General features: G+C 43.5%; 1 protein-coding gene across 8 annotated transcripts in view; it reads left to right on the plus strand.

The window, feature by feature from the left end:
* LOC139376442 (retinoic acid receptor alpha-like) overlaps window positions 1-22,779 on the plus strand; it is a 257,204-nt gene that overhangs the window by 188,512 nt on the left and 45,913 nt on the right. The window contains exon 1 of one of the 8 annotated variants that reach the window (XM_071119051.1): window positions 9,346-10,351. The exons of 6 other annotated variants lie outside the window; for them this stretch is intronic. In XM_071119051.1, coding sequence (XP_070975152.1) covers window positions 10,177-10,351 — 175 coding nt within the window. In that variant the 5' untranslated portion in view covers window positions 9,346-10,176. Of the gene's footprint in view, window positions 1-9,345; window positions 10,352-22,779 lie in introns of those variants that run through there. One more of the 8 variants, XM_071119046.1, reaches the window with a different exon arrangement.

Below are 22,779 nucleotides of genomic sequence, written 5' to 3' on the forward strand. Positions count from 1 at the left end.
TGATCCCTCTTGATTTGGGGGATTATTTGCAATTATTTACTGTCGCACATATGCCCAATGGCCTCATCTATGATAGGTTTTCTTCTTGATGGCTGCCTAGATAATTATGTCCTAGTGAAGGTTCCCGTAAAACAAGAAACCAGGTTACGGCCGCCATAGACTGGGCCAAACAATAAAAGCCTTTATGGGGAGATAGGCCTGTGCCATAAATGCCAGAATCTGCTATTTGAGGGGCATTAAAGTGGACATGGGGCTTTCATAAAGATCCCTGTGAAAGCCGCATAATAGCCTTTCAGAAACCCCCACCCACCACAGACACATTTGACTGCCACCTCTCTGATGTTGGATCCATAGAAGGCTCCTGCCCTGGGTCCGATGGAACCATAGGAAGAAGGGGGGAGAGGTGGAAGTGGGGCCATGTCTCTCGATACCGCAGCTTGTTCTCACATGGAGAGCCGTGTCCTTTACACCATCAACTCACTGTCAGTGGGCGCAGCTGCTGTTTTTGGCCAGCCGCGGCGAGCACACGGGCTGCGGAAAACCAGCTGTGTAAACACACACAAACACACACATGGCTGGCAGCGGGGAGCAGGGTGATAACAGCAATGTCGCTAAGCCCATGCCATCTCCGGTATAGTGAAAACACCTGGGCTCCTGGGCCAGGCAGACACATGCATCTCACTGTGAAGTGGAGTACTGGCAGACACATGAGGAAGTTTGCTGTGCAGCGATACCAGCTGTGGAAGTGAGCTGCACAGTCGTGGGATAATGGCAGAGACATGCAGGACACACGGACTGCTGCAAAGCAGAAGAGTATAGAGACGAGTAGGCACTATCTGTGTCTCGGTGCCTTTGTGTTTTTTGTTGCAAAGCTACTGGACCTTGCCTCTATTTCCTCTTAAGTTCTTTCTCTATTTGGTCTCTCCTGCTGGTCGGCCTTATTAGGTCGCACATAAGATATTATAAAAAAGAAGGAAAGCTTTGCAAACCTGGCTTTCCTCGGCTATCTCTGATCTCCTCATCTGGGTGCTGGTATTAACCGTCTGTTGGCAAATGTGCTAGAGCTAGCGTGGGGGAGGATATGTGTGGAGAACGGGGATCTGGATACTAGCAGATGATGGGAAATCCAAAATTAGACGAGCAGGGCTGGACTGACTCAAACATGTCCGTCGTTATCTAGTCAGCAGACGGGTCTACTCCCTGTTAAGTGTTGTCGAGCAGACTAGCTGATAGAAAACACTACTTCCCCACTCTTTTACCCAACTTAGCCGTAAAACACTTGACTTTTTGACGAAAGTATGTTTTTTTTGTCTGTCCACTACGATAAAGAACATATTGTTCCAGGAAGTAAGTGGGGTAATACAAATCTGAAAAGTGTGAGAACACATGCATCAAGGGACAGCTGATTAGATGTTGCTGAATCGTGGCCAACGTTAGCAAAAAAATAAACGTTCTCTTATCTTGCATGGTTCTATGCCTGTAAGCCAAGATTTTGTGATGGTTTTGCCAAATAACTCCTTTTCATTTGACCCTCTCAGCACTATAGCAGTTAACCCAATGATCTATTGTTTGTTCTAACCTGTAGACCAACAGCTAGCTATCTCCTGTCCTATGGGGGTGAATGGTGAGGGACAAAATTTTACTGCTTCTTAACACCCTTGATGGGGCAAGGAGAGAGTGGCTGTAAAAAGAGTTTGACACCCTCACGGTTCAGGCCGCAGTCTTAAAGGACTCTGAATTCCCTCAAATAACCCTCCATCCCCCATCCAATCTCTCCTCCAAGTTCGCTCCTTAATCAAGGGCATTGTGTTTACCCTCATATTCTTTTATTATGTTGCACTTACATAACAGTGCCATTTCTGCCAGGCAATAATGCTTGAATGGTGCTTTCATCAAGGCCTTTCCATCAGTGGGCTGTTGAGGCTTTGAGTAACCACGCTTTGAAGCCTGAGCCATGCAATAGAGTTGTATATATATATACATACACACACACACACACACACACACACACAGGTCCAATCTCTGTAGCTTTCTGTGTTGTCAGGAGTGTGGAGCTTTTGAAGCCACTCTCTGTCTCCGGCATATTTGAGTAGGCTGGCTAGCTGGCACCGGCTCCTCCTCCTCCTAGGCTTTGCCTTCACACACGCCCGCTAACTTGTGCCAGAAGCCACTGACCACGTTCACTTAACCTCTAACTAGACGAGCTTGCCTCCTTTGGCTCGGTGTTGCGTGTGACAATCCCGACTCTCTCTCTCTCACTTCCTAATGTCCAAACGAGCCACTGGCTCCAGAGACCTGTCCTTGAAAGCCAGGGGCCGTGGGCACATATGACTGGGCACCACATGGCAGCGTGCCAGCGCCCTCATTCTCCCAGCTAACGCTGATGTAATATCCCCATGCCGAAAGGGAATAAGCACCTCTTTTGATATCATGGGGTCAGACAATGAGTAGGACAGCCCAATGCACCATGGGAGCAGAGGATGTATCAGAGCAATTAGCGATCTGCTACATAGCTGACAAGCAACACAATATAATAATATATGCCATTTAGTAGACGCTTTTATCCGAAGCGACTTAGTCATGCGTGCGTGCATTCTCTCTCACTCACTCGCTCTCTCCACTCACTCACTCACTCACTCAGCCTGAAAAACGGCACTCATTAAGTCTCCTGGCGCCTGCATAGATTCAGAATGATTCGTTATGTTTTGACGGAACTCTATTTGGCATTGACTTCTGCTGCTTTTCATGTCCCGGCAATGTGACATGTCCTCAGAAGGCCTGAAGAAGAGGGTTGGTTCCTCAAGCTTTCCCATGCCTCCTCTCCATGACAAGAAATGATCAACAATCCAAGTTTTAATGTCACATGCACAAACACAGTGAAATGCCTTTCTTGCTAACTCAAAACCCAACAATGCAATAATCAATAACAATGTAATACTAGAAAAAGAAACCTCAGAAATAAGACATATAAGGAACACAATAAGTAAGCATACTATACAGGGTCAGTTCCAATACCCTATTTACATTGTGCAGGGATACTGGAGTCATGGAGGTAGATATGTATAGGGGTAAGGTGACTAGGCATCAGGATAGAAGATAAACAGAGTAGCAGCAGCTTGTATGTGAGTGGTGCGTATGTGTGTAGAGTCCGTATAGATTTATGTGCATGTTATGTGTGAGTGAGCAGATGATGCAGTGTGTGTGAGTGTGCATAGAGACAACAATTGAGAAGGAAAAAAAGGTTGAGGATACAAGGTTAACTCAGTCCGTGGAGCTATTTTGTTAGCTATTTATCAGTTGCCAGACTTTGATGCACCGGTATTGCTTGCCGTGCGGAAGCAGAGAGAACAGTCTTGGGTGGCTGGAGTCTAACCATTTTCCGGGTCTTCCTTTCACACTACCTGATATGAAGATCTTGGATGGCGGGGAGCTCAGCCCCAGTGATGTACTGGGATGTCCACACCACCCCCTGTAGCGCCATGCGATTGGGGGCAGTGCTGTTGCTATACCAAGCAGTGATGCAGCCAGTCAAAATGCTCTCAATGGGACAGCTGTAGAACTTTTATAGGATCTGAGGGCCCATGCCAAACCTTTTCAACTTCCCGAGGGGGAAGACACGCTGTTGTACCTTCTTCACGACTGTGCGCATGTTTTTGGACCATTTTAAGTCTTTGTAGGTCAACCATTATCTGCCACTCTGGCTGTGCCATCACAATGTAGAGGTCAATTAAACATAGCCCAATCTGAGAAATAAACAGGCAGAGTATATTTGCGTTTTCTGACACCATTACTCGTTGAGGCCAATCCTGTGAAGGAATTTCTTCGGTGGTATCTGCCCAGAGCTGGCTCTCTGTGGGCTCATTATCAGTCAAAGTAAACAGTCTGGGCCCTGCATTAGATAAGGGTCACAGTCAGAGGAGCAGGCCACCACCCTCTGTGGATAATGGAAATAATCCCTCTAACACCTTCTCAGTCAGGCCCAGTCATGGCCCCGTGGTTCAGGCAGGGGAGAACGACTGCCCCTCTCATTGAAGCCACGAAGTTCAAGGCTGACCCTGGTACTGCAGGCATTGTTTGCAGAAAACAGAATCCCCCATTATAGCGAATGGGAAGATGGCAATCTTTGTGGGAAAAAACTAACAAATGGCTTCTATTACACAAGATGTATGTCCTTGAACTGATTATTTTAAAATTGCACACAGAAGAAGTTATTATGATAATTTAGTTGATAATGGCAGCCCCTGTTCGGCCATCTACTTGAGATACTGAATAAGAGTGGTCAGCACTGAGCTAACCTGCAACAGCACTTCCTGGAGTAGCTCAAACTGAGCATGTTATGTCTACATAAATCTCCCACATGAGACGCCATCTTAAGACTTCCTTGGCTTCACATCTGATAAATTGTGTATGCGAACAATACATTTGATTTGACATGGAAATGAGTGGTGTCACGTGATCAATAGCATTGTCCATTCATATATATATATACAGTGCCTTGCGAAAGTATTCGGCCCCCTTGAACTTTGCGACCTTTTGCCACATTTCAGGCTTCAAACATAAAGATATAAAACTGTATTTTTTTGTGAAGAATCAACAACAAGTGGGACACAATCATGATTTGGAACGACATTTATTGGATATTTCTAACTTTTTAACAAATCAAAAACTGAAAATTGGGCGTGCAAAATTATTCAGCCCCCTTAAGTTAATACTTTGTAGCGCCACCTTTTGCTGCGATTACAGCTGTAAGTCGCTTGGGGTATGTCTCTATCAGTTTTGCACATCGAGAGACTGAATGTTTTTCCCATTCCTCCTTGCAAAACAGCTCGAGCTCAGTGAGGTTGGATGGAGAGCATTTGTGAACAGCAGTTTTCAGTTCTTTCCACAGATTCTTGATTGCATTCAGGTCTGGACTTTGACTTGGCCATTCTAACACCTGGATATGTTTATTTTTGAACCATTCCATTGTAGATTTTGCTTTATGTTTTGGATCATTGTCTTGTTGGAAGACAAATCTCCATCCCAGTCTCAGGTCTTTTGCAGAATCAGGTTTTCTTCCAGAATGGTCCTGTATTTGGCTCCATCCATCTTCCCATCAATTTTAACCATCTTCCCTGTCCCTGCTGAAGAAAAGCAGGCCCAAACCATGATGCTGCCACCATGTTTGACAGTGGGGATGGTGTGTTCAGCTGTGTTGCTTTTACGTCAAACATAACGTTTTGCATTGTTGCCAAAAAGTTCAATTTTGGTTTCATCTGACCAGAGCACCTTCTTCCACATGTTTGGTGTGTCTCCCAGGTGGCTTGTGGCAAACTTTAAACAACACTTTTTATGGATATCTTTAAGAAATGGCTTTCTTCTTGCCACTCTTCCATAAAGGCCAGATTTGTGCAATATACGACTGATTGTTGTCCTATGGACAGAGTCTCCCACCTCAGCTGTAGATCTCTGCAGTTCATCCAGAGTGATCATGGGCCTCTTGGCTGCATCTCTGATCAGTCTTCTCCTTGTATGAGCTGAAAGTTTAGAGGGACGGCCAGGTCTTGGTAGATTTGCAGTGGTCTGATACTCCTTCCATTTCAATATTATCGCTTGCACAGTGCTCCTTGGGATGTTTAAAGCTTGGGAAATCTTTTTGTATCCAAATCCGGCTTTAAACTTCTTCACAACAGTATCTCGGACCTGCCTGGTGTGTTCCTTGTTCTTCATGATACTCTCTGCGCTTTTAACGGACCTCTGAGACTATCACAGTGCAGGTGCATTTATACGGAGACTTGATTACACACAGGTGGATTGTATTTATCATCATTAGTCATTTAGGTCAACATTGGATCATTCAGAGATCCTCACTGAACTTCTGGAGAGAGTTTGCTGCACTGAAAGTAAAGGGGCTGAATAATTTTGCACGCCCAATTTTTCAGTTTTTGATTTGTTAAAAAAGTTTGAAATATCCAATAAATGTCGTTCCACTTCATGATTGTGTCCCACTTGTTGTTGATTCTTCACAAAAAAATACAGTTTTATATCTTTATGTTTGAAGCCTGAAATGTGGCAAAAGGTCGCAAAGTTCAAGGGGGCCGAATACTTTCGCAAGGCACTGTATATATATATATATATATATATATATATATATATATATATATACTGTCATTGGGTTCAGGTGTAGGACAGACGCTGGGATGTACCAATTAGTGATGCGTGGGTCAGCTGTTTGTTCACCTGCCCACAGTTGCTAATAACCCATCCGCAACGGCCCGAATGTGTTAAAGTGAAAATCTGAGGCCTGCACCCGACCCTAACCTGCAAATACAGAAAACGCGCTGTACAGTCAGATGGCATAAAGTTTTTTTGACAGGGGGTGCGGGATTTATTTTTAAAGCCTGGTTAGGTAGGACTATGTTTCTGCTTATAATTTCCAACATTTTGGTAGGCTATTTGTTATTCAACTTGTCTGTAATTAGATAGGCCTACATTCAGCTTCTCTTCTGTCATTACTTATTGCCCTAGAAAACTAAATCAACTGTTGCTCACCATACAATGTCATACATCAATATAATGAATGTTTCAATCTAGTAATCTAGCTTCATCTGTAAAGATTTCTCTTTCATCTCGGTTTTTCTCTCGCAGCAAAGACATTTATGGACCGGAGAGTTAATGCAATAACAAAACAATAAATGTAAAGATTTTCCATGCTAAATTTCCAAATGACATCAGTTTGACTGGTTTTTAGGGAATTGAAAGATGTGATAACGACCCAACATGTTTCTTATAAGATTTCAGTTTCGGCTTGGATGCATATTTTATGTGGCGTAAATACTATCAGCTTTTATGATGCTAATAAAGATAGGACCTTTACAGATGGTCCCTAACCAGTCATTCATTCTCTTAAGATGCTGAAAGAAATCGTTCCTATTTCTCCACTCCTGTTCCAGAGTCAAAATGTACATTTTGTGTAACGTATTACTGCAAGAAATACTTAATTCTGCAGGAGTTGATATTATATTAGGCTATGGGAGAGATTATAGACCTTCCATTTAGGCCATCTGCATTTGGAGCGCGTACAAGTTGGTGCATAAAAAACCTCAATGTTGCCTTTTAGATATGAATTGCACAAGAATTATACATTTATGGATTTGTTTTTATGCATTGTTTTCTTTTTATTTAACCCACCCCCCACCCCAACCACCCTTCATCCACACATTTTGTGACCCTAAACCCGTCCACTCCGTGGGGACTGCGGGTTATGGGTCAACCCGCGCATCATTATTACCAATCATGAGCCCTGGATGGGGAACTGGCTAAAACCTGTACTGTGATATACACAGGTATCAGTGCTGAAATGACATGTAGTGGGAATTCTGAAAGAGCGGGACATCATATAACCTGGGACAGCTTAATCCTGGCACACTTATTTCTTTGTTTGACGAGAAAATCAAAACTATTGTTACTAAACCCTTGCAGAGAAAAACCACATGATCAAAATCGTGTCACTTCATTGGTGTGACGACATAGAGGGGAGGCGTCAAACAGGAAGCGAAGCACACAGTAAGATCAGTGACACAGTTTATTTTTCTGTTTTGATGTTAGGGTTATAAAACTGCATAAATAATGCACTGGTGTACTGGTGCATCAAAATATAAAAGTAAAGGCAATATTATGTTTCAATTTTGTAATTGTCTTTTTGTCCTGCTTTACCAGCCATATGTAGCTAAAGTAGGACAACTTGGAGTAGCAAAAGTGGGACAGTCTTATAGGCTTTTCCAATGGAGGAAATGCATCCCGTTTACATTAGCGACCCCTTGTACAGTACATTTTAGTCAGGGCTCTGGTTCTTGCAGAACTATATCATGTTTGTTTCGTGTAGTGCTTTTATTAGGTCTGTTATTTGAGTGAATTCAGACAAAATGGGACACGTGTTGCATTTCCATCTTCTGTAACCTATTTTGACATCTTCTGTAACCTATTTTGACATCTTCTGTAACCTATTTTGACATCTTCTGTAACCTATTTTGACATCTTCTGTAACCTATTTTGACATCTTCTGTAACCTATTTTGACATTTTCTGTAACCTATTTTGACATCTTCTGTAACCTATTTTGACATCTATCTTCTGTAACCTATTTTGACATCTGTCCAACATTCTAGCCCAACCAACACATGATACTGTTCATTCCTGGAATCCTCAGGTGTTTCCCAATCACACAACATTCAAGTCGATTATCATTGGGGTACAATTAGTATTATAATATTGGTGTCCCAGTTTATCTAACATGCTGTCCCAGTCTAGCAAATGTGAACTAAAAATATGGTTTTGACTCGACCTACGTAAATGGGTGTGTCATGCCTCCTGTGAATATGATACCAAGTTTTTTTGTGTGTGATTAGGAAACATGCTGAGGATTTCAGAAATGTATCGTGTGATGGGCTAATATATTGGATAGATGTCTGAAGAGGTTACAGAAGATGGGCATTTTTTTGCTTTTCCAACTTATTCTGAATTCTTCCTATTATATGATAGTTATATTATATAATATATATATATATATATATATCATCATGGTTATAAAGTTTGTATTATCTATTATTTGGATGGAAATGGAAAGTGTTCCTTTAAGGAAGTGGCAACAATGTTGCACCCACACCAACTTGATGTCGACAACTTCCTTCAACTATTATAAACAACTTTATATATTTGATTGTGGTTGTAAAAAGTGCCCGTTATTGGTTACAGTGCCTGGTTGACTGTGACTCTTAGCCTCTGAGCAGAAAGCAGAAGTAATCTACGCTTGTTCATTGAGCAGCACTTTAGGGAGTGTGATTGTGTAATATCGGGTGTACAAGGTGGGAAACCTTGAATGATGTCAGGTGAGAAGCGCAGAGGCAAATCCGAGTCAGCATCTGGGTCATTTGGAGGTGAGGCTGCCTGTTTCCTTGAGTTCAAGAAAAGTTCAGCCGAATAGCGTTAGGCGAATTAGCAGACTGGGAAAAAAAACGGAGGGTAGTGAACGATGAGAACACGGAGAAGGAGTCAAATTAGTTGGAAGGACGAGCCCAAATGACGAGGGAGGGTAGAAAACTTTTAGGAAAATAGTTATAGGCACATGGAATAATCAATTATGTCAATGAGCTTGCTGAAAATTACATAAGGTTAATTTAAAGAGTTTACTAAACCTAATTATCTTTCAATACGCACTTCTGTAATAGAGAGAGGCAGGCCGAGGCGCCTGCGGGCCTCGTTCCTCTCTCACCAACGCCCCGCTCTGGTTGGGGATGTCTGTGAAGGGTTACAGAAGAAGGGAGTGTAGGTGGAGCCACATGCCAGCTGCTGTGCCTGGTCACTTTCTGCAGAACATGATAGCCACGCAATTTGTGTGGGAGCGAATTCGGCTCCTCTCGAAATACAAAACAAGAAGAACCGAATGTGTTGTGCGAATCAGGGCATTTTAAATGCAAGAAGGGCAAGATATGTAGCACATCGAGTAGTCGTGCATTGGTGTTGCACGGTAGACAAAAGTGGATCGGCGGACAGACAGCAGGCTGATTGTCCCGTTTGCGCTCTTGATTTGTGTGGACTATTTTACTTATCCCAGAGGACGAGTTGGAACTAAATACGGAATTTCATTCTGATTGATCAGCACCTGTTCTCTTTTGCCTATTCTGATGTGGGTGCTGTGTTATTGAAATGGACTTGGACCCCTTGGCGTGATTTCAGGTATTATTGGAGTTTGTAGGGTATATTATCTAGATTTCGATCTAGTTTACTATTTGAGGCAAGGCCATTGAACTGATCCGATGAAGTTATTCCTGTCGGCTCTTCGATTAAACGAATCGTTCGGCGCATTTCAAACCTCACTTTTGACATGACGTTGGCCATTCTTTTGAACGATGTGTTCAAATTGAGTGTGGGTCAATATTCCATACAATTATTTTAGTTTTGTAGCGGATTGACTCTAAACAACTAGTGGACCCGAATCCTCAAGTGTCGTGTCTATGAACGGATTTATTCCCTTTATTTTGAATGTATTGTAGTTTTTACCCTTTTGCACAGTCTACTGGTGGCAAACTGAAAACCACACGTCTGCTGCTCCTATTTTCGTGTGCCCAACTCGTTGCGCGCAGCAGACGTTCTTTCGCTCTCCTCGGACAACAATCGTCCCGCTTTCTCTCTACGTACGATGTATGAGAGTGTGGACGTCGTGGGACTGAATCCCAGCCCGAACCCGTTTTTAATGATGGATTACTACAACCAGAACAGAGGATGTTTGATCCCAGAGAAAGGACTTGTGCCCGGAGCGCCTCATCACTACAGCACGTCCATCAGAAATCAACACTGGAACGGCTCGAATCACTGTAGGTGGCATTTTCACTGCCTCGTTCATTTCATTTCACTCATTGGCGAAGTTCACATGAAGCCCTTTACGCTCAACTATGCCACGGTGTTTCTGAGCTAAATATTCATGATATTTGTTCTCTGAAGTGTAGTCAATTATTGCGCTTTCATTTGTAACGGATGACATTTTATTTCACATATAGCATACTATTAGGCCTATTAAATTCGTTTTAATCAGGTTAATAATCACTCGTTTATATCTCATGTAGCCTATTAAATGGTAATTACTGTATTACTTACATCATAACCTTGCATTTAATTGACCCACGTTTGGATTCCAGCCTTCAAAAACCCACGTTCAGCTTTTTTTGCAATAATGTAAAGATATCTCTATCGCAATAAAGCCTACGGTAGCCTATAAAGCAGGCAATGTTATCCAAGCCATTGAATTTTGAATAATAACCACGAGGTTTTATCTAGGCATACCAAAGATAATCCTATCAAACTTTCCTGCTGGCGTTATTGAGCGGCATGTAGCCTAGTGGTTAGGGCGTTGGGCCAGTAACGTTGCTGGATCGAATCCCTGAGCTGATCTGACAAATCTGTCGTTCTGCCACTGAACAAGGCAGTTAACCCACTGTTCCTAGGCCGTCATTGACAATAAGAATATGTTCTCAACTGACTTGCCTAGTTAAATAAATAAAAAAATAGAACTGCAATAAGCTCTTCTAGATACACATTAAACATTCTAAAATGTTTTTCCATTGGGGATAAATATTCATTTGAAGACCTGTACGGGTAATGCAGATCTGTAGTCATTATATGATTATTGATATGTTTTTGTGTATTAATACACTTTTGTTTTGGAATTTGCTCTATTTGTTTTTATTTAACATTTATTTAACTAGGCAAGTCAGTAAATAACAAATTCTTATTTACAATGAGGGCCTACTAAAAGACAAAAGCCCCCCTGCGGGGATGGAGGCTGGGATTAAAAATAATACATCTAATTACAATATCGGACAAAACACATCACGACAAGAGACAACACGACATAAAGAGAGACCGACGACGACAACAGCATGACAGCAACACAACATGGTAGCAACACAAAACAGGGTACAAACATTATTGGGCACAGACCAATCCAATTTATTTATATAGCCCTTCGTACATCAGCAGATATCTCAAAGTGCTGTACAGAAACCAAGCCTAAAACCCCAAACAGCAAGCAATGCAGGTGTAGAAGCACGTTGGCTAGGAAAAACTCCCTAGAAAGGCCAAAACCTAGGAAGAAACCTAGAGAGGAACCAGGCTATGAGGGGTAGCCAGTCCTCTTCTGGCTGTGCCGGGTGGAGATTATAACAGAACATGGCCAAGATGTTCAAATGTTTATAAATTACCAGCATGGTGAAATAATAGGTCTGGGACAGGTAGCACGTCCGGTGAACAGGTCAGGATTCCATAGCCGCAGGCAGAACAGTTGAAACTGGAGCAGCAGCACGGCCAGGTGGACTGGGGACAGCAAGGAGTCATCATGCCAGGTAGTCCTGAGGCATGGTCCTAGGGCTCAGGTCCTCCGAGAGAGAGAGAGAGAGAGAATTAGAGAGAGCATACTTAAATTCACACAGGACACTGGATAAGACAGGAGAAGTACTCCAGATATATCAAACTGACCCTAGCCCCCCGACACATAAACTACTGCAGCATAAATACTGGAGGCTGAGACAGGAGGGGTCAGGAGACACTGTGGCCCCATCCGATGATACCCCCGGACAGGGCCAAACAGGAAGGGTATAACCCCACCCACTTTGCCAAAGCACAGCCCCCACACCACTAGAGGGATATCTTCAACCACCAACTTACCATCCTGAGACAAGGCCGAGTATAGCCCACAAAAAAGACAAACGTCATTTTTTTGTTGTAAATTGAAATTTGCTCTCATAAATGTTAGCAGCACCTCCGCCTTTGCGGGATGTATGGGGGATATGGTCACTAGTGTCACCAGGAGGTGAGGCCTCATTTAACACAGTAAATTCATCAGGCTTAATGTTTCAGTCAGGCCAATCACATCAAGATTGTGATCAGTGATTAGTTAATTGACTATAATTGCCTTTGAAGTAAGGGATCTAACATTAAGTAGCCCTATTTTGAGATGAGGTATCACGATCTCTTTCAATAATGGCAGGAATGGAGGAGGTCTTTATCCTAGTGAGATTGCTAAGGCGAACACCGCCATGTTTAGTTTTGCCCAACCCAGGTCGAGGCACAGACACTGTCTCAATGGGGATAGCTGAGCTGACTACACTGACTGTGCTAGTGGCAGACTCCACTAAGCTGGCAGGTTGGCTAACAGCCTGCTGCCTGGCCTGCACCGTATTTTATTGTGGAGCTAGAGGAGTTAGAGCCCTGTGTATGTTGGTAGATAAGATGAGAGCACCCCTCCAGCTAGGATGGAGTCCGTCACTCCTCAGCAGGCCAGGCTTGGTCCTGTTTGTGGGTGAGTCTCAGAAAGAGGGCCAATTATCTACAAATTCTATCTTTTGGGAGGGGCAGAAAACAGTTTTCAACCAGCGATTTGAGTTGTCTCTGGCCCCCTCCCTACCTGGGAGGGGGCCAGAGACAATTACTCAATGCCGACACATCTTTCTAGCTGATTTACACGCTGAAGCTATGTTGCACTTGGTGACCTCTGACTGTTTCATCCTAACATCGTTGGTGCCGACGTGGATAACAATATCTCTATACTCTCTACACTCGCCAGTTTTAGCTTTAGCCAGCACCATCTTCGGATTAGCCTTAACGTCGGTAGCCCTGCCCCCTGTTAACAGTGTTTGATCGCTGGATGATTCGTTTTAAGTCTAATACTGCGGGTAATGGAGTCGCCAATGACTAGGGTTTTCAATTTGTAAGAGCTAATGGTGGGAGGCTTCGGCATCTCAGACCCCGTAACGGGAGGAGTAGAGACAAGAGAAGGCTCGGCCTCAGACTCCGACTCGGTTCTTAATGGGGGAAACCAGTTGAAAGTTTCTGTCGGCTGAATGAGCGACACCGGTTGAGCATTCCTACAGCAGTTCCCTTCAGAAACCATGAGAAAGTTGTCCGGCTGCAGGGACCGTGCGAGGGGATTTATACTAACGTTACTATCTGTACTTACTGGTGGCACAGACGCTGTTTCAACCTTTCCTACACTGAAATTACCCTTGCCTAACGATTGCGTCTGAAGCTGGGCTTGCAACACGGCTATCTTCGCCATAAGGCGATCGTTCTCCTGTATATTATGAGTACAGCGACTGCAATTAGAAGGCATCATGTTAATGTTACTACTTAGCTTCGGCTGTTGGAGGTCCTGACGAACCATGTCCAGATAAAGCGTCCGGAGTGAAAAAGTTGAATGGAAAAAAGTTGAGTGAGGGAAAAACTAAAAATATAAACAGTAATTAAAAAGTAAAAACCCTAATGTTGTCAGGTAGCAAAGTAAGGTTGGCAACAAAACGCACAGCAACACGTAAACAAGTCTGCAAGTTGTGACCGGAAATGGTGTCAAAAAAAGTCAGAGCAGGTCTAGAGTCTCTCAACAGCACAAAGGGCAAGAAGGTAGAGACAACATTAAATCACACAAAGCAGCCACAACAGTCAGTAAGAGTGTCCATGATTGATTCTTTGAAGGAAGAGATTCATAGACTCAATCATGGACACTCTTACTGACAGTTGTGGCCATATGTCAAATGGGGATAGTGGCATATTGCTGAACATATAGCATATAAGTCAATAAAAAAAAGTGCTTCAATGACCAAATGTCATCAGAAGTTATTATTTATTCTATAAACAGTGTACAGGTGGAGGAAAATGGTCCCCCCTGCTGCACTCACAGAATTGTCTCTAGATTATATCTGGAGCAATGGAGATCATTTTATTGTGGCAACAAAGTACCATTCTCTACCTCCGCTGGGGGTAACCTGCTGTGCCACTAGTGACAAAGCACACTGGAACTTTAAGGTAGAAGTGGTTTGCTTGTTCATTACTGCTGAGTGACCAAAACAGCCTCTCATATCCTGAGAACGGAACATATCCTCAGTAAATCTGGACTATGTAAATGAGAACATGTGTATTTCTCATCAGGGTATTGACAAATGTACCCAGGCCCCAGGGTTTGTCATATGAATATCCGTCCTGCCTGACCTGATTCTGTGTTTACTAAAAGTCATAAGGTTTGGACAGAGATGGGGATTAGACATTGAGAAACATATTGACAACAACACCAATCACAGACATACTCCTCACATGCTGCTGGTCTTGTTTGGGAGGTTACATCTCTACTAGGGTTAAAGCAATACAACTCCTCGGCAACACAACACAGGCATCAAAAGCCCTTACTGAGCTGTGGACTCCACCCTGTACACTATTATTGTATTGGTCCAGTGAGCGGCTCTAGTCGTGGCATTGATTTGAACCATGTGAGCTAATATGCGAAAGGCTAGCTGAGGGGAAAACCAGGAAAAGACCTCTGATCCCAAGCTCTGGTACACATTGTTGTGCTCATAGGAGTAGTGGGGAGAGGTCTGCCTTACTGCCTGGACACGATAAAAAGTTTAGTGCCCAATGGGGGAAACTGAGGGGGGTTGGAGGGAGTCGGAGGGTAGGGAGTCGGTGGGGGTGTACATAATGTCCTTTGGTGTCATCACATGGCTTTGGAGGCTTATTGGATCACGGGTAAAAAAAACTAAAAAAACAGCCATAGTAGTACAAGATTCTGTTTCTATTTGCGGGGGGATATTTTTTATTTTTTTTATTTTACCTTTATTTAACCAGGCAAGTCAGTTAAGAACAAATTCTTATTTTCAATGACGGCCTAGGAACAGTGGGTTAACTGCCTGTTCAGGGGCAGAACGACAGATTTGTTCCTTGTCAGCTCGGGGGTTTGAACTTGCAACCTTCCAGTTACTAGTCCAACGCTCTAACCACTAGGCTACCCTGCCGCGATATATCTTAACCAAAGAGAGCTAGGATAGTCCAATGTCTGGTGCACCTATCTCCATTATTCATCAGATGACCCTTCAGAAGTCCTCTCAACTCTGAGTACATTCAGTGAAATCAGTCTAAAACTGCCTCTAAGAAACATGATCAGCTGCCACTAGTCACCGTATTATATATTCACATGCTCCAGGTGAGCGGTGTTGTCACCATCCAGCCATGTCAGTGAGTCGCGTTCATCAAAGGGAACAACAACCGCAGTAGTAATCTGTTATTGTGTTGTAGAACAATGCCGGGTCTCATCGACGGGTTCAAGCAGATTTAAATGCACTTGATTCCATTCCTTTCAAGAGGGCTGCTGCCGCAAGAATCCTTACAGCAATTACTGGCTCATGCATGAAGGAATGCGCATGGCCCTTTTCACATGACTGTCACACACTGCACGGGGAGGGGGGTTGGTGGTGGGGTAAGGATGACACATGGTGGGCTCCAGTTACTGCGAGAGAACTCCGGCTTGGACTCCATCTCTGAGGCTGTCATATATATGGTTTGTTGGGTTTGCGCGCCGACACCAACCCATGGAGCAGAGTTTTGACTGACTCTTTTTTTTTTTATCAAGGCAGAGCTGCCAAATACTGACCTATTGGCTCTAATCGCCTGTATTGGAGGGGGGTTGTTAACTGCTTGCCTAATCGGACTCGTGGTATTTAAGTGCGGAAGTCCTTTCGGAGTGGGGGGAATTTGGTAGAAAAAACAGATGGTATTTTTGTTTTCCAATGTTAAGGACTGTAATAGCCGGAGCGATTTTGGGCAGGGCGAGTGAAGAGGGAATTAGTTTAAGGGGAAGAGTTCCAGTTTGCTTGTGAAGTGTAAACCCGTGCGGTTTCTCCTAGGGTTGAGGACTTACAGCGTCATACAGCGTAGCGAGAATGCCCTGTAATTGTTTGTGCTGTTATTACAGCGCATGGAAACTGTGGCTGGTCTGTTTGGACGCTGCGATTGCCAAACGATTGTGGTGTTGGCTTTGCAAATGAGCTATGGATATTGTTTCCGCCCCTGACATACAAGCTGCACCTGGCATCATGCACCAGGGACTTGAAAGAGTTCATAAAGAACTTTGCATAAAAAGACGGCAGTTTCACTAAACCCCCAAAAAGCTGGTGTTTTGTAACACTGCAATGTAGAGATGCTGAGCATAACAATAGAGCGGTTTTCTGATGTCAACGTTGTGAACAGAGTGCCCCATGGTGGCGGTGGGGTTATGGTATGGGCAGGCATAAGCTACGGACAACAAACACATGCATTTTATCAACGGCAATTTGAATGCACACAGAGACGGTGACGAGATCCTGAGGCCCATTCATCCGCCACAATCACCTCATGTTTCAGCATGATAATGCACAGCCCCATGTCGCAATGATCTGTACACAATTCCTGGAAGCTGAAAATGTCCCGGTTTTTCCATGGCCTGCATACTCACCAGACATGACACCATTTGAGCATGTTTGGGATGCTCTGGATTGACATGTCTGGCAGTGTGTTCCAGTACCCGCCAATATCCAGCAACTTCACACAGCCATTGAAAGGAGTGGGACAACATTCTACAGGCCACAATCAACCGCCTGATCAACTCTGTGCGAAGGAGATGTGTGGCGCTGCAAGACGCAAATGGTGGTGACACCAGATACTGACTGGATTTCTGATCCACACCCCTACTTTATTATTTTCATAGTATCTGTGACCAGCAGATGCACATCTGTATTCCTAGTCATCTGAAATCCATAAATTTGGGCCTAATGAATTGATTTCTATTGACTGATTTCCTCATATGAACTGTAAGTTAGTAAAATGTTGTTTATATTCTCGTTCAGTATATATTAGTTTACTGTAAATCACTGGTCATGTGCTTGAGTTTGTGTTCTTTCACTAGAATACTGCAGGCCTTTTGCTACCCTACCATTTTGAACCACAGCATTTGCCCTTTGTGTCAATGCCATGTCCCTATATATTTTCTGCATACTCTTTCATGTCCAGACTCCTCGAGTACCTTTTAGTGCTTTTATGGACAGGGTCTTTTTCCCTTGAGACTGTGTGGACTTGAACCTGATGGGGCAGGCTAGATGGATGGACAGGCCTGTGTTGGGCAAGGTCCCCTGTTTTAACAGGGTGAGCAGCAGACACAGTCTCACGTGCGTCCGCCTGCTCCTGTCAGCCCTTCAGACAGTGATTTAGTGGCCCTGCCGGACGGCTGGAAGCCCAGAGCGCAGTGTTCCACAGAACGACGCCCGCTTTCACCTTCAGGTGCACATCAATAACCTGCTTTGTCATCAAGGTATGTTTGTAATGGCGCGGGGTGAAAGGAGTTCAGCGCCGTGCCTGGGAAAGGCCGCGAGGCAGCATTTCACAACCTGCCGTCACTCGCCTTCTCAAATGGCCCCCTGTTGTCAACCTTCAAAGCAGTCATCGCTTTAATGCCATGCATAATTGACCAAATACAGACGCCTCTCTTAACCAGGTTACCAGCGGCATCCGGGTCACGTGGCGCACTCACGCGTTATTGTTTTTTAAAAAGGAGCTAAATGTGTGTGGTTCATCACCTTCAGTATTGGCACTTGGCACTGCACATGTTTCACGTACACACAAAAAACAGCGCTGACTTCAAGGGTTTTAATGTCATGTGAGCGGCACAGTAAGAACCTCTTTAGACCTCAATCATGAGGAATTCAGCATATTTGTGTGGAGATTGTGTTTATGCTCACAATCTCACCCTTGGATCCAACAACAGACTCCAGCTTGTTTGCAGAGAGAATTAGCCAGGGGCATTGGTCAGAGTACTGTACGCAAGCTGGGTTTGACGCTAAATCCCCAGACAAGGGTGGGTTACGCTGCAAAGCCCACTTCGATAAACAAAGCAAAGCGGACCGAATGGATTCAGACAGTGTCATTGATTCATTAGAGCTTAAGGGGGACTGGTAATTGCAGACATTGTGACTATAGGCTGTAATCTCACTATCGATAATGACGTTCTCCCTCTGTCCACAGACAGACAGACAGAGACAGACAGACGATTGCAATGGCTTAGGTTAAGGTGGTTCTACTTTAAAATATTCATAGCCTCTTTATTTAAATCAATTCTGGGTATATGAAGGCAGCCAAGCGTCAGACTGTCAGAAATTGAGCCGGCTTGTTGTAATCACCTCTTTACTTATCTCTACAGATGGTTTGTTCGCAATGTGCTCTGCTTGGCTGGCTACACAGCATATTGAGAAGAGCTCCCGGTCTCTCTCAATAACTCTCTCCTCACCACCCTCTTCGTGTCTCATCCACACCCCCTGATAATAGAACATGCATAAATTCATTGAGGTATCGAACCGAGGACATTTATCACCCCAGATTTCATCTAGCAGGTGTTCTCATTCCCAAAGTTTTTCTCTTTTTCCGCCTGTTCCATGGTTGCATTCTTTCACATGATGCCTAGGTGGTAATCTAGAACCTCTCGGTCTGGAATTATTCGTCTTTAGGCTGTCCTCATTTTTATTCTTATTTGACACTAGTTTCCTGTTCATGTGCTCTCTGTACATGGAGTTATTACAAGGAAAGTCATCATATTTCATCAGAAACTGCATAATTCTCTCCAATTGCAGCAGGGTGAAATACACCCCACAAACTCTATCCCTTTGACGCAAAGCAAGATGGCCGTCTGGCGTCTGCCAATCGCCATGCCCTCTGGTGCTCCTCTGGAGAGTCTGAATGTTGCTACATCATCACATGGAGAGCCAGCCAACTGTGTACGTCTCAGGTTGTATGTCTCCACACAATGGAATTTAGAGAGTGGGACATCCGTACCAAATGCTGCGAATAGCCCAGAAAATGGGGCAAAGGTTAGCACGCTAAAAATAATGGCAGTGTTCCTGCATCTGCGAGAGAAAGAGTTGCTGCCACCAAAGTGAGTTTTAATCTCTCACTAAAATAGGCACCCATGAGGAGCTTATAATAAATCTACATTATGGATACTGTATACTGCTCTTAATTTTTTTTTTAAATTGAAGGTCATATCATATATCCACAATCTATTTTATTTATTCTCATGAAAGTGTATCCGTCTCATTTTCTGCACCAGGACCTAGTTTTAATAATAGGGGGCCAACCCGTGCCTGAGCACAAAAAGAAACAAGCCATTGAGTCTCTGTGGCTCAGATGATCTCATTGCGGTTACAGAAGCTGGTTCCTTATTTGCTCTGCCGTCACAATAGTGTTGTCTGTGTTTGTAAGGCTGTGTCTAGACTTGACAGTTCATGCAGCTTTAGTGTTCTGATCATAGAGTTCTGATCATGGAATTCCGAACGCTACACCTACATTTAAATGTCTACTGTGTCTACGGCGTGTCCAGATTCCCTTTTCCCGCAGTATATTCAAATGCCAGTATGCGTTCTTCAAATGTTGTAATTGGCTAAATATGCTAATAACAAAACGACATCTGAAGGCAGTAGCTAACTAGCCAGCTAATCTCTGTCGCTAGCTAGCAAGCAACGCTAAAGGGATTGCAAACGGTTTAGCATAAGTCCAGCAAAAACATTTCTCACACGCTGGGAATGTATTTCCTCCTACGTTATAATGAAAAGTAGGGATGCACGATATATCGGTGAACATATCGGAATTGGCGATATTCACAAAAAATTACATCAGTACTGGCCGATGTCTAGTTTAACGCCCGATGTGCAAAACCGATGTCAAAGCTGACTTGTATATATATAACGAATGTACATGACGTAAAGACGCCACGTAAAATTTTGCGCTATACGTGCAACACCTAACCTAGCCCACAATGTCTGCTGTAAGGATCAAGCCGTCAACAAGTCGAGCAGTTATTTGAAAGAGTAACAACATTTCAGCGAGACAACTCAAAGGCGAAATCCATTAAAGCCAAGATAATAGAATTCCTTGCCCTTGATAATCAACCGCTCTCTGTCGTGGGTGATGTTGGCTTTGGCTGACTGGTCGAGCACCGGTTAACACTACCAAGTGCGCTATTTTTCCGATGTTGCCCTACCGGAGTTACACAGTAATAGCATCACTGCTATTAGCTTCATGACATGTATATACTATGAAACGCTGTTTGGGTCTTTGTGTGTCAAAAAATATACAGTAGCACTGTCAAAGCTGTACAAAAAAATAAGCAAATAATGGCCATGAACGATGTGTTTACAATACCGCATTGGTAATAAAGCGTTTTTTCGACCGTAACTTCTGGGGTAGCTAGCTTTGCTTGGTACCTAGCTACCACCAATTACAACCAGCTTGAAAACAATGACCAGTGGAAACTGCAGCCATGTTCATTATTCTTAGCAATGATTTAGGAATCCTTGAAAGTATTAGCAAGGTTGCCACTTGTCAAGTTGTTCGCCTATTGAAATTGAACTTCAGTTCATGAAAATGAATAGCTAGTCAGCTACTTAACCCTGTTGCCCAAAACTAACGTTATAAGCAGTTAGCTAGTTTCATCTGGCTAGTGAGGCTTGACCAGACCGGGTTATGTATTGTGAAGCTAGCCAGAATAAGGATTAGGCACAATAGTGGAATTTGCAGTTTGCCTTCAAAATAAAAGTATGTCATTGACAGTGATGCAAATGAATACAAATAGTATAAATATTCCATGCTTTTATTTTGAAGGCTAACCGCAAATTCCACTATTGTGGCGAATCCTTATTGTGGCTAGCTTCACATAGATGGTCCGACCACCATTAATCAGCTAAGAACTGTCTTATAAATTAGTTATTTTAGATGATGACACCAAGTTAGCTATATATGTATATATAACTATAACTACTGAAACAGATTGTTGTTTTGCTGTGTTTTTGGGGAAGAACATTGTTTGCATCCATGAGCAAGCTAGCTTTTTGTTATGACCTGCACTGTAGGTGCGCGAGACAACTTTACCAGCATCATAGCATATGTATTGATGAATGAATCGTTGTGACGTGTAATACGAGTGATAGTATAATCAATGTGTAATAACTGCGTAAAAAATGTATGAATGCTATTCAGGTCCTGATAGGTCTACAAGCTTATTTGACACGTTAAATAGTGTATTTTTTGACACGCAAAGACCCAAACGCGTTCCATAGAAATCCTGGTTGGGAATGAAACGACTGAACAAATGAACAATGAAACAACACAGCAAGTAAGTGAAAGAAATAGGTTCTGATTATGTTTTACTGGTAATGAGGACATACGTAAATGACAACAAAATAACTTTTTGGTGTGTGTAACATTTTATTTAACTAGGCAAGTCAGTTTAAGGTCAAATTCTTATTTACAATGACAGCCTACCCCGGACGATGCTGAGCCAATTGTGCGCCGCCCTATGGGACTCTAAATCACAGCAGAATGTGATACAGCCTGGATTCATACCAGGGACTGTAGTGACGCCTCTTGCACTGAGATGCGGTGCCGTAGACCTGTGTGTGTGTGTGAACTATTTTCAACTGTTCTAGAATGCTTAAAAGGCAGCTAAATATTGAAATATTGGGTATCTGATTTTTTGGGGGAGAGGAAATATCAGGTATCGGCCAACAATGTCATATCGGTGCATCACTACTGAAAAGGTGTCTCTCTGTCCCACAACATACGTTTTCTGGAGACTTGTGGGAGGAGTGCTGATGACATCGCCCACTGTATGCGCTTTCGGTAGCCTGATTGTGTCCAGACTGAGGAGAATCCGCACCCAGATCTGAACACAATCAGTCCACAAAGCGACTTTTGTGTATCTAGACCCTTCTTTTCAATGCGATCTTCATATTCTGATAGCAGAAGACGTATGTACAGTGCATTCGTAAAATATTCAGACCCCTTGACTTGTTCCACATTTTATTACATTACAGCCTTATTCTATAATGGATGAACATTGTTTCCCCCTCATCAACACACAATATCTCATAATGACAAATCAAAAATAGGTTTTTAGAAATGTATGCAAATGTGTCGCATTTACATAAATTGGCAGCGATTACAGCCTTGTCTTCTTGGGTATGATGCTACTGTACAAGCTTGACACACGTGTATTTGGGGGAGTTTCTCAAATTATTCTGTGCAGATACTCTCAAAGTCTTGTCGGGTTGGATAGGGAGCGTCACTGCACAGCTATTTTCCGGTCAACCCAGGGATGTTTGATCGAGTTCAAGTCTGGGCTCTGGCTGGGCCACTCAAGGACACTCCGAGAGTCCTGTGTTGTCTTGGCTGTGTGCTTAGGGTCATTGTCCTGTTGGAAGGTGAAACTTCGCCCCAATCTGAGGTTCTGAGTGCCCTGGAGCAGGTCTTCATCAAGGATCTCTCTGTACTTTGCCTCGTTCATCTTTCCCTCGATCCTCACTAGTCTCCCAGTCCCTGCCGCTGAAAAACATCCCACAGCATAATGCTGCCATCACCGTGCTTGGTGGTTCCAAACTTCTTCCATTTAAGAATGATGGAGGCCACT

This window comes from Oncorhynchus clarkii, chromosome 20 (assembly GCF_045791955.1).
Source record: "Oncorhynchus clarkii lewisi isolate Uvic-CL-2024 chromosome 20, UVic_Ocla_1.0, whole genome shotgun sequence".
Classification (NCBI taxonomy): Eukaryota; Metazoa; Chordata; class Actinopteri; order Salmoniformes; family Salmonidae; genus Oncorhynchus; species Oncorhynchus clarkii.